The sequence below is a fragment of the Colius striatus genome, chromosome 6 (genome assembly GCF_028858725.1).
Source record: "Colius striatus isolate bColStr4 chromosome 6, bColStr4.1.hap1, whole genome shotgun sequence".
Classification (NCBI taxonomy): Eukaryota; Metazoa; Chordata; class Aves; order Coliiformes; family Coliidae; genus Colius; species Colius striatus.
In genome coordinates this window covers 10599281-10617175 of record NC_084764.1, presented here as the reverse complement: position 1 = coordinate 10617175, position 17895 = coordinate 10599281, and the positions used below count along the sequence as shown (strand labels likewise).

The 17895-nt window shown below is 51.5% G+C and overlaps 1 protein-coding gene across 1 annotated transcript; it reads left to right on the top strand.

The window, feature by feature from the left end:
• The first annotated feature begins 7629 nt into the window (after positions 1-7629).
• On the top strand, positions 7630-10610 carry FJX1 (four-jointed box kinase 1). The gene has a single exon (XM_061998249.1). It carries the CDS (start codon positions 7753-7755, stop codon positions 8971-8973), a length of 1221 nt encoding a protein of 406 aa, XP_061854233.1. The 5' UTR covers positions 7630-7752; the 3' UTR covers positions 8974-10610.
• The last annotated feature ends 7285 nt before the right edge of the window (positions 10611-17895 follow it).

The following is a 17895-nucleotide window of genomic DNA, read 5'->3' as shown; positions in this document are numbered from 1 at the left end:
GCAGGTGGGTGCTGGTGGCCCGAAGGGTAGGCTGATGCCTATGTGCCTGCTTTCCAGCCTGGAGACACCTGGGAGCAGCCCAGCTCCTTCACACCCCTAAATGCCCAGTCTTGTGAGGCAGATTAAAGTCTCTAGTGTCACTCCCTATCTGAGGAAGTTCAGATGTCTGTTCAAATCCATCTCAAAAACCAAAGGTATACTTTCTCTATGCTGCCCTTGTCTGTTTGTGCTGTCTCCTGTTATCTCTCTGTTCTGGGTTTTGGGTTTTTTTTTTTGATTCAGTGGAAAATCAGCTTCTGTGATGGCTCTCAAAGAGCAGGAGGAAGGGAGAGCTCACTTCAGCAACTCATGACTATGTTTATTTTTTTCTTCTTTGGGGGATTCATTTTATGACTCTCATGAAACTGTTTACAGAAAGCTTGACAGCTAGGCAGAAAGTCATTTGCAAGGAAACTGGGCTAAATTAAACCAAAAATGTTGGTTGGTTTCCCAGAGGAAGAAGAGCTGTTTTTTGTCATGCCTGTGCTGCTCTTCCTCCCCACCCACATATGGGGGCTGTTCAACTGCAATAATGGGGAGCTGAGGAGCAGTGAAGACTGATTGAACTGTGGCTGGTCTGGAAGATGAGGGCTCAGCAGGAAAAGGAGCCATGTTTGGCATTTCCTGCTTGTAGATAAAGTGTTTGAATTTCATTTAGAGTTAAATGCATTTTGGTTTAAGACAGGCATTGTGATGTTTTTAATAAAGCCTACTGGATATAGAAATGTGTGTGGTGCTTGGGTATCAGGCGGATCCAGTTCCTGACTGCAGCCTTTAACCTCTGAAGGGTACCTTCCCAGTTCTTCTTAAGTCACATGCAGTAACTGTCACTTGCTTTTTACTCTTGATTTATTCCTTGAGAGAGTGGTAGTTAAATACCAGTTAAGTAAATACGTAATCAATGAGACATTTATTGAATGTTAATGCTGTGTTTAATAAGGCTTAGAAATTTAAATCGGTCACATTAAGATGTAGAGTGCACAGCAGGGAAACTTCTCAATGTCACCAGCCCCAGTCGCAGAAAAATCACCGCAGAGACCTTCAAAGCCAGGACACCTTCCAGGCTTACATGTAGGGAGATTCTTTGGTTTCCTACTCCTCAACCCATCAGCAGGAGGGCTCCTGACAAGGACCATCTCCACTGCAGAATGGTCCGTGGTGTAGGGACCACTCCAGCTGCAGACACCCAAACTAGTACTCTCACTTGAGTCTGAGTTTAGGGTGGTCATGAAAGTGTGGCAGCATTCCCATGCAGACAACCTGAGCCAGGCTCCTGACACAGACAGGGAGCCCAGCTGATGCCACCAGCTCACACCCTAACTCAGCTGGCTGACCTACAGACAGCTTGGCTGTCCTTAAATACAGGCAGGGAGACCCAACATATTTCCTTCAGTGAAGACTGGGAGTGTCAGCCAATACCTTCATCCCAACTACTGGAATGTGTAGAAAAACCATTACAATAGGAATTGCAGCCACCATCAATGTTCCTGGCAGAGAGGTCTGCTGGATAGTGCTAGGAGGGGAGGAAATCTCATCACTTGAGTCATTTAAAATTGGACAAAGCCAAACCCTAGAGAGTGTGAAGAAGAAAGAGCCCCCCACAAGCAAAGCAAGGAGAGAGCCTTAGTGTGGCCTGATGAAAAAGGCTGTGCTGTCCCCCGAGGTGGCAACACCCTGTCCTCAGTCTCGGACTTGCTCCCCAGATATGGCTGGGGGTCACATCTGGAGTCCAGGGACTGCTGCATAGTGATGTGCATGCTGCTGTTATTGTACAGTCCTGAGTGACCAAGTCTCAGGCCAGGGATGCCCTTGTGGCTCCTCTGGCATGGCCCATGAGCCAACAGAGAAGGACTGGGGTGCTGCTTCCCATTTCTCACCACCTCCGGGCACAGCTTCGTGCAGGGGCAAGGGACATCCCCAAGGAGGGGAGAGGCTGGGGAATGGAAAGCAAAGGCCCAGGGAATTCACACACTCCTTTCTTCTGTGTCTTCCCCCTCCGGCACTCTTGGCAGCCAGAGGGGCTCCTCTGTTCCTGGAAAGAATCCATCTGCCTCTCCAGGCAACACAACAGAGCGAAGATATTAGGGGGCTGGAGACTGACTTTGCTATTTAAGCCAATCCTTTTCTCTGCTTTGCTTACAGAGAGATGAACAGGCTCTCCTCTGGCACAGACCAGGTTCTTACCTTAAGACAGTTTCACTGGCAGTACAAAAATTGTTCTTTTTAGGACTTGCTGAAAAGTTTAAGATTTGTCCTGGGTGTATTTTTGCAGTAGAAGCTAAATTTTACAACCTTTTTTTTCCCCCTTTCCTTTAAGAATAGTAACTCTACCTTTAGCCTGGCCTCATTTTTCTAGTTGTTTGGCCCATCTGTTTTTAACTGAGCCTATCATAGAGCTGTCTAAGTGCCTGGAGAACACAGTAAAGTGGGGATATTTTTAATAGTGAGGATATTACCAGAAGGTGGTGGCACTTTACAAATTCTTTCCAAATCATATGTACTTCTTCAAGTACAATTTCACAGGTTTGCAGGAGGAAAGAAGGCCTGTGGGCTATTATCAAGGTGTTTTGACCTTCTCTTTTCTTCTAAGACACTGGGTTTGGGTTTCCCCTCTCTTGTTACACCAGGGCAGGTGTCTGGAATCACTGTGAACTCTATTGAACGATATTCTTCCCTCACACTTTGGCAGCCAGAAGGCGAGGAGAAAAGTTATTGATATGTATGACATGTATATGGCAGGCCATGGGATGTTACCCTTCAGGGAACCCTGGGGGAAGGAAGAGGCTAGTACCAATGCAGTATTCATCCTCCCATGTGGGAACTACCTTTCGTTTCCCTAAATCACTTCAGCAGTTTCAGTGCAATAGGTCTCATGACTGTTCTGCAGAGCCAGCTTGTCAGAGACCCTGAGAGCATCAGCCTGAGCATAATACCAATTTCTTTCTGTCTTTGCAGTTCACCTTTAATAGAGATGAGAACAAATCCCTCAATCAGCTGAGCATCATCAGGCACCTGACAAGTCTTAGGAACACTTTCAAGAGCTAGGCACAAGAGCTCAAGCACCTACTCATTTATTCCTTTGGTATTAAAAGCAGAGTGTCACGGATATTAAAAAACAGAGTGTAGGGGAGACAGGGTCCATTCTACACATAGAAATCACCCAGCTTCATATTCTACATGGTGCTTCAGATTACCAAAGGAACTCACGGAGAGTCCCATCTGTCTGGGAGCTTTTCTGCCAAGCCAACTATGGAGTCAAAGCATTAGAAGACCTTCCAGATGTCTCTATTTCAGGCTGAGATGAGTTTGTAAATACTTGCAGAAATTGCTGACAAACCTGCAGGGCAAGATCTTCAATGTTTACCTCCCTGCTATGAAATGCAGAGCATCTCAGCTTCCTCGGCGTGTCCCCCTCCAATCACAACCAGCAACAAACTTTTCCCTTCAGATGCTGGAATGTCTCATCATGATGGATGCTTTTTTTAGGTTGAGAAACAGATTCACCTTGACAGAGCCCTCACGAGGCATATGCACAGGCCGCATGACTGATACATTTGCACAAAGCATTCCTAATGTAGAAAGAACTTACAGTGGCACTAAACATAGCATTTTGGCAGATCAATTTTTTGCCAGTATAGTTTATTCCCCACCCTTCCCTAAGAGAAAGAAGTTGTATTGGCAGGAGCATTGTTTCAATGGTAACTGCATCTCTACTAGCCAGTCTTGCAGCCACAGCTGTCCTGCCTGAGCCAGCTCCTCTGAGTCACCTTCTCACAGAGGGAAGAGTGAAACAGGCCACACAATGAGGGGCTGTGTTCAAGAGCTGCCCTTCCTCCCAGGGGCATCAGGTTTAGGCAGCACATGATGCCCTCAGGAGGCTGTGTCAGGAGGAAGCTGTCATCAGCAGGAGTGCTGTAACCCAGCCAGGACAGGGTGCTGGGGTGTTTTGAGCCCATACCACTGTGATGGAAGGTCCCTGAGACCCACATGATTACTGGTCTCATGGCTCAAAACACAAGGCAAGGGAGCATAGAGGCACAGGCACATGCAGCACTGAGGAAGCAGGGTCATCGGTTTCCTACAGCCTATCTGCATCAGCTTTCACAGCCCCAGTGTGCTCCGTGATCCTCTCTGACAGCAATCTCAGGTGGTGCCTTTAAAAAGTGGCTGCTCATTGGCACCAACTCCCTGCCAGAAGCCAAAGCTATTACAGAGGGGTGGGAACGAGATGCTCAGGGACAGCTATGGAAATGCTGGATAGAAATAGTGGTGTTTAGTAACCTGATGGATGAATAGGAAGGAGCATAGATAGAGCTGCTCAAGTTGTGAACATGCTGTATAAAAACTCTTAGGATGGTGAAGCCTAGAAAAGTTATGCTGGACTGGAGTAAGAAGCCCCAATTCCCACCCCATGCTGAACTGCAAGTGGAGAACTTCATATGTTGTGCTGCTGAGACAGACCACCACAAGGCAATAGCTCCATATGTGTGTCATGTCCCTCCTCTGACATCTCCATGGAAGGAACTTCTCACCATCCAGGTTCCTGTGGCAGCCGCCAGACCCATCAACATGGCTCTGAGGTGAGTGACTTGGCACCAGATACATACCAAACTCAAAAGTGAACAGAAAGTGTGTCAGTGCTCAGTGGAGAGAAATTTCTCTCTCTGGGCTGGTGGGGCTAAACTTGGTTGTCCAAAAGGTCTGTGTTGGAAAATTAACTTCCATGGAAGTAACTTCCTCCATCAGCTCAGCCAGGGAGAAGGCTCTCTCCCACCTCGGAGGACACAGTGGGGTCTCAGAGCACTTTGGAGCAGCTGGGGGCTTGGGGCTCTGGTACTGCGGAGGCTCAGTGCCATGCCCAGCAGTGGGTGTCAGCAGACACAGGGCTGCTCCAGCCCAGCATGGGCAAGCTGGGTCTTGAGAAGGGAAGCCCATCTGCTCCCCAACTATCCTAATCCTTCAAAGCTCATTTGGTCCTTGACTGAAGTGGGAAATAACATTAATTGCAGGAGAGAAACCCCAAGGTCTCTGTTCAGTCCTGATTTCTGCTACCTTTGATGTGGGGAATGGCTGCAGCCAGGCCAACAGCTCCCTCACAGTGCTGGGAAGCTGCAGACTGGGGCGCAGGAGGGGGCGAGGAGAATCAAACCCTCATGAGGCTAAAGCTGACGTGACACTGGCAGCTAGGTGCTCTGTGAGCCCAGCTTTGTCAGGCAGCTAAAATCAATATAAGAAACAATGCAGGGAAGCCGGAAATTATTTTGTGATGTTTTTTCTTGCTCAGATCCTGGGTCATCTCACTCTTCCCCAGCACAGGACTGAGGAGACTGGTGACTGTTCCCTTGTGTATCCACACTGCTCATGGCAATGTCTGTAAAACAGTAACAAGACATTTGATTGACCCAAATATATCAGTGATCTCAGTATCAGGAATGTCTAACATGCTGTAAATCGGCTTGGCTGACATTTAACCCTTTGCCAATCCTCTGGTCTTAAAAATACCAGGTCAGAAGTCTGAGGGGAGACCTTCTCACTAATGGCAACTCCTTGACGGGAGGCTGTGGCCCGTGGTGGGGAAAGCAGCGGAGGGGGTGGGGGGATGGGAGGTAGGTGTTGGTCTCTGCTCCCAAGTAACGAGTGACAGGACAAGAGGAAACAGCTGCCCAGGGCCGTGGTGCAGTCCCCATACCTGGAGGGATCCCAAAGCCGTGTAGCTGACGGACATGGTTCAGTGGTGGCTGTGGAAGTGCTGGGGAAACAGTTGGACTCGCTGGTTTGAAAAGTCTTTTCCCGCCCGAGCGGTTCTGTCATCTCGCGCACGGGCCCCAACGCCCCCGGCCCAGCATACCGCCCCCAGCCCGGCATACCGCCCCCGGCCCGGCCCAGCACACTGACCCCGGTACGCCGCCGCCCTCGGTACAACGCCAACGTCCCGCCCTTCGCAGAGGCACCGGCGCCGTTTGGGTGAGTGGGCCCGGGCCTGGGCCCGGCTTGGGGCGGGGGGCGGCTGCAGCGCGACCGCGAGACCGGCGGGCGGAGCTCGTGCGACGCGGCCGCGTGGCGCCCGGCGGGCGAGGGGAGGTTCGCTCCGGGGCAGGGCACGCCCGGACACCCGTGGGCCGGGAAGCGCCGCCACGGTGCGAGGGCGCCTCAGGAACGTTGACCGGGGCATTTGGGGCAAGAGAGGCGGAATTCAGCCGTTGCCTTTTTTTGCCCTTTCCCCCCCCCCCCCCCCATTTTTTATTATTTAGGGGGATTGGGAGACTTTGAATGTTTTAACAAACTCCTGGGATGGAGAGGACTCCCTCTTTCTTCATTTTAATAATGAACCGCTATCCATCCATCACACTTAGATGATTGCACTGAAGGTGGAAAACTCAAGAGTTGCTGTGGTACCTCAGGAGGAGTTGAGGAGAAAGGGATTTCTTGGTTCTTTTGCCATTCTGTACGTGGTGGGTTTGTTTTGCAGATCCAACTCCCGTAATTGGTTTGGACAACAGCCACAGCACCGAGGAAGCGAGAAGTGCTTCACCTAGTGCTTCACTCGCTCTCAAACGAGTTCTTCCCAAGAGCGGTCTCCAGCAAAGCACAGGCACAGCAAAGCTGGGCTCCCTTGGGAAAGCAGGACACTGGAAACGGTGGAACAGCCAGATCTGCTGTTATCGTCCTCCGGGTACACCCTCAGGAGGCTAAAGAGACAAAACTCATTGAGTGCTGTCCGCTGCTCCCTCGGGCAGGACTCCCAGTAGGCCGGGGCCGCGCCCGCCCGCCGGCGCCGCGGGCCTGAGGCTTCCCTTCGGGGGATTAAAGTGCCAGGATAAGCTGCCCTGGCCCCGCGCCCGCCGGTATGGGACGCAGCGAACGGCGGCTCCTCCGTGCACCGTTCTCCGCACTGGCCGACTCGCCGCAGCGGGAGCCTGAAAGGTGGCGCTCCGGAAGCCCTCCCGCCCGCGTCCGGATCCGGCCCTGTCCCATGGCGAGCCCTAGCGCTGTGCGGACCCCCACGCCTATCCGTCCGCACGCCAGAATTGCCGTGGGCTGCGCGGCGCCGAGGCTCCGGGCCATCGCGTTATGCGACCGCCCCCGTCCCCGGGCGTCACTCCCGCGCCCAGCGCGGGGGGTCCCCATCCTCCAGTGACCGCGGCGCGACCCTGCGAGCGCGCGTGGGCGGGGGGCGACGCGGTCGCGCCCGGAGGCTCCGCGGGGGCTGTGCACCAGAGCGGAGGAGGGCCCCAAGTGCGGGCGCCGCCTCCCTTCCCGGCCAAGCGCGGCGCCTCCTTTGTGTTGTCGGCTGAGTGGGGCGGCCACGGCGGACCCCCGTGTCCCCGCGGCAGCACTGTCCCCTCGCGGGCGGCCGCCAGGGGGTCCCGCGACACCGCCGCGACCCCCCACCCCTTCCGCCTCCATGACGGGCGTCCCGCCGCGGGTGGACCCTCCCCTGCGCCGGGGCATCGCCGCTTTAAGCAGAGGACCACGCCGGGGGACGGGGTGGGCCGGGCGCGCCTCCCCCGGTCCCCCACGTGGTGCGGCGCCCGTTCCCCGCCGCCGGCCAAGCCGAGCAGGGCGCACACGGCGCGGGGTTGCGCCGGGACCGTCGCTCCGACGCCCGGCCCGGTGCGGCCCACGACCATGCGCCACCGCCGCGCCGAGCGGCCGAACGGCGGGGCTGCACCGGCGCCGCGTCCCGCGGCAGCAGCGTGAAGCGGCGGGAGGATGAAACGGGCGAGGCAGGCGGCGCCGGGCGCCCTGCCCATGCTGGGGCTGCTTCTGCTGGGCGCCGTGCCGGGGCTCTGGACCGTGCTCCTGCGGCGGGAGGCGCCGGAACTGGCGGCGCGGGGCCACCCCGGCGGCGGGCAGAAAACTTTCCGTGCGCTGCTGGCGGTGCCGGCGGCTGAGGGCCGGGAGGAGAGGGGCGGCGAGAGGCGGTTCGTCAACGCCGCCTCCACAACGCCGCCGCCGGTCACCGCGTCCTCGCCGGTGGAGCGAGGCATCTTCTGGAGCCGCGATCTGGAGGCGCAGGTGCCGCCGGGGTTCGCGGCGGAGGAGGCGGCAGCGTGGCTGACGGCCGCCCGCGCCGCACGCGTGGCCTCGCTGGAGCGGGGCGGCTGCGGGCGCAGCTCCAACCGGCTGGCGCGGCTGTCGGACGGGAGCCGCGCCTGCGTCCGCTACGGCATCAGCCCGGAGCAGATCCAGGGCGAGGCTCTCTCCTACCACCTGGCCGGCGTGCTGGGCATGCAGGAGCGGCTGCCGCCGCTGGCCCTGGCGCTGGTAGAGGCCCGCGGGCGGCAGTGGGAGCCGGTGCGGGAGGAGCTGCGCGGCTCACACTGGGCCGAGGGCGCGGTGGTCAGCCTGACGCGCTGGGTGGACAACCTCACGGCCGTGGTGGCCCCCGCGCCCTGGGGCGCCGAGGCAGGCGCCGGGCAGCGGCTGCAGCCGCTGTCGCCGGGGGAGCTGGGCGCGCTGCCTCCCGCGCAGCTGGTGGAGCTGGTGCAGTGGAGTGACCTGATCCTCTTCGACTACCTGACGGCCAACTTCGACCGCCTGGTCAGCAACCTTTTCAGCCTGCAGTGGGACCCGCGGGTGATGCGCCGCGCCACCAGCAACCTGCTCCGCGCCCCGGACGGCGGGCTTGTCTTCCTGGACAACGAGGCGGGACTGGTGCACGGCTACCGCCTCCTCGCCATGTGGGACCCCTACAACGAGCCGCTGCTCCGGTCCGTCTGCGTCTTCCGCGAGGGCACGGCGCGGCGCGTGGCCGAGCTCCACCGCCGCCGCAGCGCCGCCGCAGAGCTCCGCCGCCGGTACCGGGCGCGGGAGCCACTCTGGCCGCGCCTTGGCTTCCTCTCGGAGCGGCAGGCCGAGCTGCTGCAGGCCCGCGTCGATTTCGTGTACCGGCACATCGCCCACTGCCGCGCGCAGGCCGCCGCGCGATGAGTCTGCGGGGCGAGCGGCAACCGGGGCCGCGGGAGCGCGACCGGCGAGCCCCGCGGCCGCCGGCGATGGGACGGACCCTGCTCGGTGCCCCGTGGCTGCCGGCGGTGGGAACCGGGGAAGGGGGGTGGTCTGGCAGGAGCGGCCGGTCACGTCGTGGGGCTGCCGAGAGAAGCGGTTAACGCCTTTCTCAAGATCTCTGAAAATCCAAGCGCGTAATTGGCGCCGCGTCTCCCTGCGGGATGGGAAAACCACGAGGATTCTGTATCCCCGAGTGCTCTCCTTAACTCTCGTGCCGTGCTCGCCCTCACAGGGACCCTGCAGGGAAGCAGTTGGCTTTGTCTGGACTGCGGTCGACTACATTTTCCTTCTAAAGGAGGCAGGCAGAAACATTTTTTTGGTATGTTCTTCCTTTTTCAACACCATATTTAAGTACGAATGTTGGTATTCATAGACCAAGAACTGATGGCACAGTAGGGGAGCCCCTAACTAGCAAAACTACCCTATTTATGAAGCTTCCTTCTTACCGATTTTCTTCTGAGAGTGAACCTTTCTGCTGGTTGTTAAATCTTGTGGATGAGAAGTATATAGGAAGCCCCTATTCTGTTAGCTCTTAGATTTTTTTGTGGATGCATCTGGTTAAACTGATTTGATCCCTAAGCATTTGTTTGTAACCATCACCATCGCCGTTTCTTCTGACCAGTGAGGTAACTGACTCACAGGAGACACAGGAGGATCTCTCCAGTTTTAAAAACATTGTGACATGCTGAGACTTTGACACAATAGTTAAAGTGGAGGAAAAACTGTTTCATGCACTTTACTTTGACTTTTTAATTTTTTTATAAAAGAAGACCTTTTTTTTTTACAAAGTCTACCTTTTATGTACATCCTATATGTTCATAAACTTTTCTGTAACATACTAAAGAAACTGGTATTTGAGTAAAGTGTGTTAATGTTTTGCCACCCTCATTCTGAGTGTTTGCCTGGGCGTTGACAGGACAACGTACATCTTCTTGGGACTGGCGACGTGACCACCTCTCTGCAGCTTGTCACTTCTCCAAATTGAGCAAACTTTGCCTCCTTCCCTCCAAAGCAAACAAAGGGAATTGAGCCCTCAGATAACTTCCCTTTTCTCTCCTGTTTTCCTAGCTGTTGTGTTACTGAAAGGGCAAAAGCTCTGTGAGATGGTAAAATAAGGCCAGTATTGCATAGTTTAGCTGAGTAAAGTTGTGGTGTTTTTTTAAAGCCTGAAATGAGCTGCCTCGGGGAGCATGGGAGAAACTGAGGCAGTTATTCTCAACAAACTGATACAGATGGTGTGAGCTCAATTGCTGCCAACCTCTGCAGGTGCTGGGATGGGTGATGGCACTGACCCCTTCCTACACAGAGTAGCAGGTGCCACCCGACCAGAAGCCTCTCCTGAGGTGGTGACTGCTTATGCCTTTCCTCAGTCCTCTTATCCTGTTTTGGTTATATTTACAAGGAGGGTTGAGGCAGAATTGAGGAACAGGAAAGCTTTTTAATCTTGCTGAAATAGTCGGTATGGGTTTTTTTTCATACAAAACTTCTGTTCATGATAAGACAAAGTGTTAGCAGTGGGTGTATAAAATAAAATACTTGAATCTCTTGGTTCCTTTGTTACATGGCCCAGCATTCCTAGAAAAGGCCATTGGGTGGCTCAAAATACAGCCAGAATAAAGACAAAAAACAAAGTAATCCTCTTTAAACCCCAAATGTGGGTATATATCCTGCTGTAATCAAAAAGCAGCATAATCTCTTCTACATCTGGCCAGGTACCTCGGTGAGGATAGCAGCATGCTCAGGGGCTGCTACACAAGGGGCTGCCAAGGAAGTGAGGGCTGTCTCCAGCATCACCTCCCCCTGAACTCTGGGGGCTGTGCTTTTGTACAGCAGGAGGTCTTTGGGCTCTTAATATTCCTTTATTTAGATTAAACTTCACATAAAGACAAGTTTCCTTGGCCATTACAGTTTTTTTTGTTTATTTTTTTTTAATAGGACAAGACAACAGTTTTACAAACAACTTAAAATCAGTGGTTGATTACCTGGCTCTTATTTTAATAATATTGCAACCGTGTGTATGGGTATCTGTTTTAAAACATAGCAGCAGCCTCCTGGACTGAGCTTTCATTCAACTCTCTATTGAACTTGTATTTATAGTTCACCACATTTATCTCTCGAACAATGCACAGAATCCCATGTGACATTCCTCTGCCATTTACATGATAATATGCAATTTAGCTGTGTAATTCCTAATTCTTCTCCAGCGACTTTGTAACTCCAGTACAGCAGCTCTTTCTCCTTCATCTAATGAAAATACATTTAAATAATAAACTGCTGGCATAAATTTCAAACCACTGTGAAGAGCAAACTGCTGTGCCACAAATATCAAGGGTTTCATTTCTGTTTAAGTACTTCTGTGAGTATGGCACAACTGTGGTTTTGATGACTAATGGGAAATACATCTCTCATGCAATGTCTTTAGAGGCAGAGCCCAGATAATTGCACCTTCTGGGAAGATCCACCATTTTCTCCTTGGTGACTGGTAGCTACCTCAAGTTCTGCATAGGTTATGTATTCAAAAATGGTATAGTTGTAGGTCGGTGGTCTGGAACACTTTTGCATGCCACTCGAGCTGTGTGAGCTGCCAGATGTTTGACAGCTCCTGCAGTACCTAGGGGTGAAGCTGAAAAACTCACAGGCACTTGTCTAACTCTCCTCCAGTGATGTTTCCTTTGAGTTACAATACGCAGAGAGGCTAAGAAGACAGTTGCCTATTTGAGAACAAGAGGGCTTTAGGAACTGGCGTTTGTGATTCTTCAGTGTGTGTGGCCAGTGGCTGAGCAGCACTTTACTGAGACTCAAGGAATTATCTGCACAACCCATATGGGAATAAGGCTGTTGACCTTCAGGCCCAACTCTACACAACACCACTTAAGGATGCACTGAAATTCCATTGTTTTCCACAGGCTTTTGGTGAGCTGTATGCTTACAGGCTGGATGTGCTGGTGCCTGGGTCAGGTGTGTGCTGCTGCATAGATCCCAGAGCCCTGGAAAGCGTTGGGGAGTGGGGCTGGCAGCCTGCTGTCTGTCCCGGATGTGAGACAGGAGGTCTGGCTTTCAACTCTGTGGAGACTCATATGCTTAGCTGATAACACTAGCTTAGGAAAAAAGCAGGAACAAAATATCTAGAGCATGCTGTAATTTGAATGCGCTTCATTCAGTCCTGTGTTTCTGTGTGTCTCCCTGATTAAATTCAGAATGCCTCCTCCAGATTTCTGCTTTCACTGGAATCTAAGGAAGTGTGTAGGGTAGGGGGTTGTTGCTACTCCCAGCTCAAGTTCATTGACACTGGGATGTTCACTCCGAGCCCTGCTACCTGAAGGGAGGACCAAGTTCACAGTTTCCAAGAGCTGCCTTGGAGGGTATTCAAATGATGCTTGTGGTGGCTCCTGCACCCCAGGCAGCACTGAATTCAGTGGGGGTCTCTCTTGAGTGAAGAGAGCACAAATCTCCTTTGCTTTTGTTTGCTTCTATCTGAAGTAATTTCCAATATAGATGTATTTCTGTTGCAGGTTTGCCTTTGAGATTTCCCTGGCTGCTTGGGAAGCTCTTCCCACGCTCAGTATCCCCTCTTCTCTCACAGAAAAGCAGCTGCCCTGGGGATGAAGCTGAGCGGAGGCCATGTCAGCCCATTCAAAAATTTGGGAATTACCTTGGGGCCAGTGGGAGACAGTGAAAATAGAGTTAGTTACACTCTGGCTTCCAGGGCGTGCAGCTCACTCTGATCATTGCCAGAACAGTTTCTGTGGTTTGCTTTGCTTTTGAAGTTCTGTGCATTTTTTTAATGATAATAATACTTAGAATTTCTTCACTGACATTAGTAGGTGGTCCAGGACTAGCTTGGATATGAGGTCATGTTAAGACTTAATCCCATTTTACATGTTACTCCTTCTTTGCAAGCACAGCATAAAATGTAATCGCTCCTTCAGAGCCACACCCCCGTGCCGCAGGCAGCGAAGCTTCTGGGAGCTGGGACAGAGCTGTAGAGCCAGCGGTGCCTGAGGGGCACAGCTCTACCACTCCTGGTGACCTGGAAAACCTATCTTCTGTCCCAGAGGCTAAAGCTGCTCTCCCCACTGCACGAATGCTCACTCCGAATCACAGAATCCCTGAATGGTAGGAGTGGGAAGGGAACACTGACAACTTGTGATCTCAAAAGCACATGCTCGTTTTCAAAACCTGTCATGAAATGTTTTGTAATCTGATAGATTTCAGCCCGAGTAACATTATCTGTGTTCAGTAATTTTTACTGCCCTCAGTATTTAACTCAACCCATTTGATATCATTTACCAAAACTCATGAAGTGTTGAAAATGTTTTTACTTTCCCTATTTGGAATTGTGAGCACTTCATTAAAAATGTCCCTTTTGATGCCATAAAATCCACGTATATAATTTAATATCCAGATAGGCACAGCCCAGGGTTTCCCAGACTGTTTGGACTCGGGGAGGCTATCAGTTTGGAGGCTTTAGGGCTACCAAGATGCTGAGGGGACTGGAACATCTTGGGAGGAAATGCTGTGGGACCTGGGGCTGTTCAGACTGGAGAAGACTCAGGAACAACCTCATCAATGCCTACAAGTACCTAAAGGGTGGATGTAAGGAGGATGGGGTGACACACTTTTCTGTGGTGGCCAGCGACAGGACAAGGGGTAATGGGCACAAGCTGGAGCACAGGAAGTGCCACTGGAACAGGAGGATAAATTTGTTTGATGTTGAGGTGAAGGAGCACAGGCTGCCCAGGAAGGATTTGGAGTCTCCTTCTCCAGAGGTTCTCATACTCACCTGGACACATTGCTGTGCCCCCTGATTCAAGGGACCCTGCTTTAGCAGGGGGTTGGGCTGGATGAGCTCTAGAGGGCCCTTCTCACCCAGTCAGGGATTCTGGGATTCTGTGATAGAGCTTCCACCTGCAGCCATGTGATGATGAGGATCCTCATCATGGAGCATTGGGGTCAGAGTAATTTAGGGTGAGGAGCAGAGCTGAGAGAGCATCCTCACTGCTGCCATTCGCTGCTCCTCCCAAAAGCAGGGGCAGGAGTTCAAATTGCCTGTTTTCTGCATGGACTGCGTTGAAACTGATTTGCCTCTTTTAACTGAAACGTAGCTGAAGGTTGGGTTTTTTTTCTCCCAGAGGGATCTCACAGAAAGCAAAAGGCAGCTGTGAAAGTGTCTGTGTATGTATTGTTCCTCTGTCCCAACTGCCCCTCCCTTAAACTTCCTCTTCTGCCAAAAGCCTTCTTCTCTGGTGGCTGGGATCTTAAAAAAATGCCTTGCAGTGAGGACAGCTAGGCATTTACTTCGGGTGATGCTAACACCTGTTGCACTTGATGCAGCCAGGTAATGAGGTGAGGAACCATTGTGGTTCATATCACTGTCTCCAACACCAGCATAAGAGGAGAGATGTGTTATTTCTGCATCTCATCTTTCTGTCAGAGCAGTCATAATTTTTTAATGTGCCTGTCCTGCTGTGAGGCAAAGGGCTTTAATGAACTATGGTTTAAAGCTGCTGTTGTGTTTTGTTGTTTTGTTTTGGTTTTTTTTAATCCATATCTGATTTCTTGTAGATGAGCCAGGAGTCTGCTCACAGGATTTGTTTGTTTAAGTGATTGCAGTTAGTCAATTTGCTTTAGTTTAGCTGGGTCACCTTCATCATCCCCAAAGTTTTCAGTGCCCTTTAATATGTTCACTTTAAGGAAAAGAAAACTTGTTAAAAGCATAGAAGATGTGCTCATCTGACAAAGAGTTATTTTTTAACAGTGCAGTGCAAAAGCAGGTGGCATACATTATGGATGAACCTGGATGCAAGAATCTGGGGGAAATTAATGGAATTATTTCCTTTCACACAGCTAGTCAGCAAGGCAACTGCTCGGTGGAGAGATTCCTGGTTTGATGGCCAACGGAGATCAAACCCAGGCCCGCTGTTTATGATTTGTTAAATGCATGTAATGGGCTAAATTCTGAGGTACAATGCTGCGGGGGTAAGGGCATGGAGTTTCCTGCAAAGGGAATGCAAAAGCTAGTGATCAGTTCATCCAAGATGAGTATTATTTGCCACGCTTTGTCCTGCTTTTAGGAATGCTGAGGGTGGGTGACAGTGGTGCCTCTTGCCCCATTCTTTGCCAACCAAGGCAACAGACTGCTGGGAGCCTGGCTGACCAGACCCTGCTGTGCTGCAAGGGTTGGGGTGACACAAGTCTTTACAAGCTCCTCCATCAAGGAATATTTCACTTTGTGCCAAAAAATGAGGCCATCATCTTCAAAATGATTACCTGTGTAGAAATTTATCAAAAGCAGCAAAGAAGGAAAAAATACCCCTTCAAGACTGGGAACATCAGGGTAGGTCTGGCCACAATGCTTTCAAGGCATGTTGCAGTGGTTGGCAGAGAGCACTCAGCCATTCTCTTCCCAACAGAGAGGCAGAGCCAGAGCAGGGCAGGAGCAGCCTGGGACCAGCATGCTGTGGGAAGCTGTCCAGTGGCAGTCCAAGGCTCCCAAAACCCTAAATGACAAAGCCCAGGGAGCTATTTACCTACCCTCTTCTCAAGGCACCACAAGGGAACTGCTAACCAGGCTCCTCAGGGGCCTGCCAGCCATAGAACAAAGGCCATGGCCTACAACTGGCAGTTTTGTCATTGACTATGGAGCGATGAAATGTCTGACTTGGGAGAAAAGTGGCAGGCGCTGATGAGGATCAATCAAACAGATGCTCCTGGGTGAAGTCTCCTGTTTTTCTTTAGGAAGAAAACCGAACCATTTCCATTCCTTGTTTCTGTTACTTCTTCAGGTGATTAAAACTAAATTAGAAGTGCAGTTTTCTTGTCAGTGAATAGTCTGGGTAGTTATTTTACCTGTATGCTGCCCTTCCTAGTCAGGGCACATAAATGGGGCTCTTTTTGTGAAGAATGAGTCTCCAGGCCATTTAACTTTCAGATCTCCTACACAATCAAGGCACTGCAGTAACTGTGCTGTAGACTCCATAATGGATATTCCTTCAAATTAAGCTGTTCCCATAAAAATAATTAGAATAAATTCTTCTTGTATTTTGTAAAAGAGAGTATTTCTGATTTTTTCCCCTGTGAATCTTAAACCAGGCTACATTTTTTCCCTTTTCAAACCATCAGGTTTAGCTCCTTAAAGCCGAAGAGAACATAATGAACTGCTTCATGTGGCAACAGCTATTCCCTATAAAACAGCATGGCAACCTCATTTGTCTTAACCGTGCTTTCGGTGGCATCAGGAAGGCTGTCTTTGATCAAAGGGGCATAGGACTGAGGTACGGATCCAAGGCTCGGTTGCCTCATGGATGAGGGATACTGATGTTTCGTGGAGGTGTGGACAGTTTGGCTTAGCAGGTGGATCCCAGATGCACACACAGTGTCAGCTGTCTATAGGACACTGGTGAGCAAGAGCATTGGAGAGGTTTTGTTTGGCCCCAGGAAAAGAAAACTCTCAGGATCAGTCCTTCTTCCTCCTTTGCCTCCCACCCACTTTGGTTGAAAATAGATGTTTAAGCCAAGGAGGAACAGGGAGCGCGTTCAGACAGGAACAAAACAGGTGGCTGGAGACGCTGCAAGATCCATACTGACCCCACTGCTGTCGGCACAGGCCAGTGTCAGCACAGCAGCAGCTGCCATGGGGGACGGGGACAGGGATGGGGACAGGAACAGGGATGGAACAGCCACCAGCACTGTGATCGGCCCCACAGTGGTCAGGCTCCACATGCCATGTGGCTGGCTGTGCTCGGGGCCAGGAGCCAGCACAGGCACAGCTCTCATGTGGTTTCTAGCAGGTAGTGAGTCGCAAAAAAAATTTGCTTTTTATGATTATTTACTAACACACGGTGTTGCCACACTCCAGGCTTGGTACATCTCCCTGCCAGGATTGTCCTCAGCACTGTGGCAGCTAGGGCTGTTCTTGAGCTACAGGACTCCACCTCCGAGCTGGAGAGCCAAGGCAGAGAATCCATTGGGTAACAGGAAGAGTCTCCCATGTAAGGCTGCAGCCAAGGTCAGTGGTTGTGCTGGGAGACAGACCAGGACAAGGCATCACTGACACGTGGGGTGGGATAGCTCAGCAGAGCCCAGACAGCAGGAAGGAACATGCTCCCGCAAACTCCTCTGTCCCAGTGGCATCAGAGTGCTTAAGTCCTCACTGACGACACACTAGCACATGTGTGTGCTGGGCCAAGGACTTCACAAGAATGAGCAAATGCCACATCTGGAAAGGCAACTTGAGCAGACTGACCTCTTGCCCTGTTCAGCCCGCTCAGCTGACTTTGCTTTGCTGCAAGTTCTCAGACGGCACTGCTATTTGCAGATGCTGGGGCTCGTTACAGCACACACAGCCAGGTCTGCCCTCCGAGTTGCTTCGGAAGAGAAGGACCTGACCTGACACTGAGGAGGCTGGCGAGGAGCACAGGACAGGCTGGTTCAGGATGGAATGCAAACAAGTATTTTCTTTATTGTAATTTTTTCAACCTCCTGTCAGTGTAATGGTATCCATCCACTTCCAATTCTAGCAGCTCATAGTCATCAGGAGAATTTCTTCTCAGAAGTGTACTCACCAAACAGCTTTAAAAATTATCCTGCCTGGTGTGAATTACTCACAAAGGTCATTAACATTTCAGTTCTCCATTTGCATAACAGCTGAAAAATATGGGTGTGCCAGAAGGAGCCTTTCCTGCATTAGAAATGACAGAATTTGGACTTGAGCATTTTGGATGTGTGTACATCTTCCTGAAATTGCTGGGAAAGGACAAATAAAAGAAGAGCATTTACAGCATCTCTGTACAACTGCAGAGGAGCTGAGATATAGCATGGGTGGATAATAACAATATTCATGCT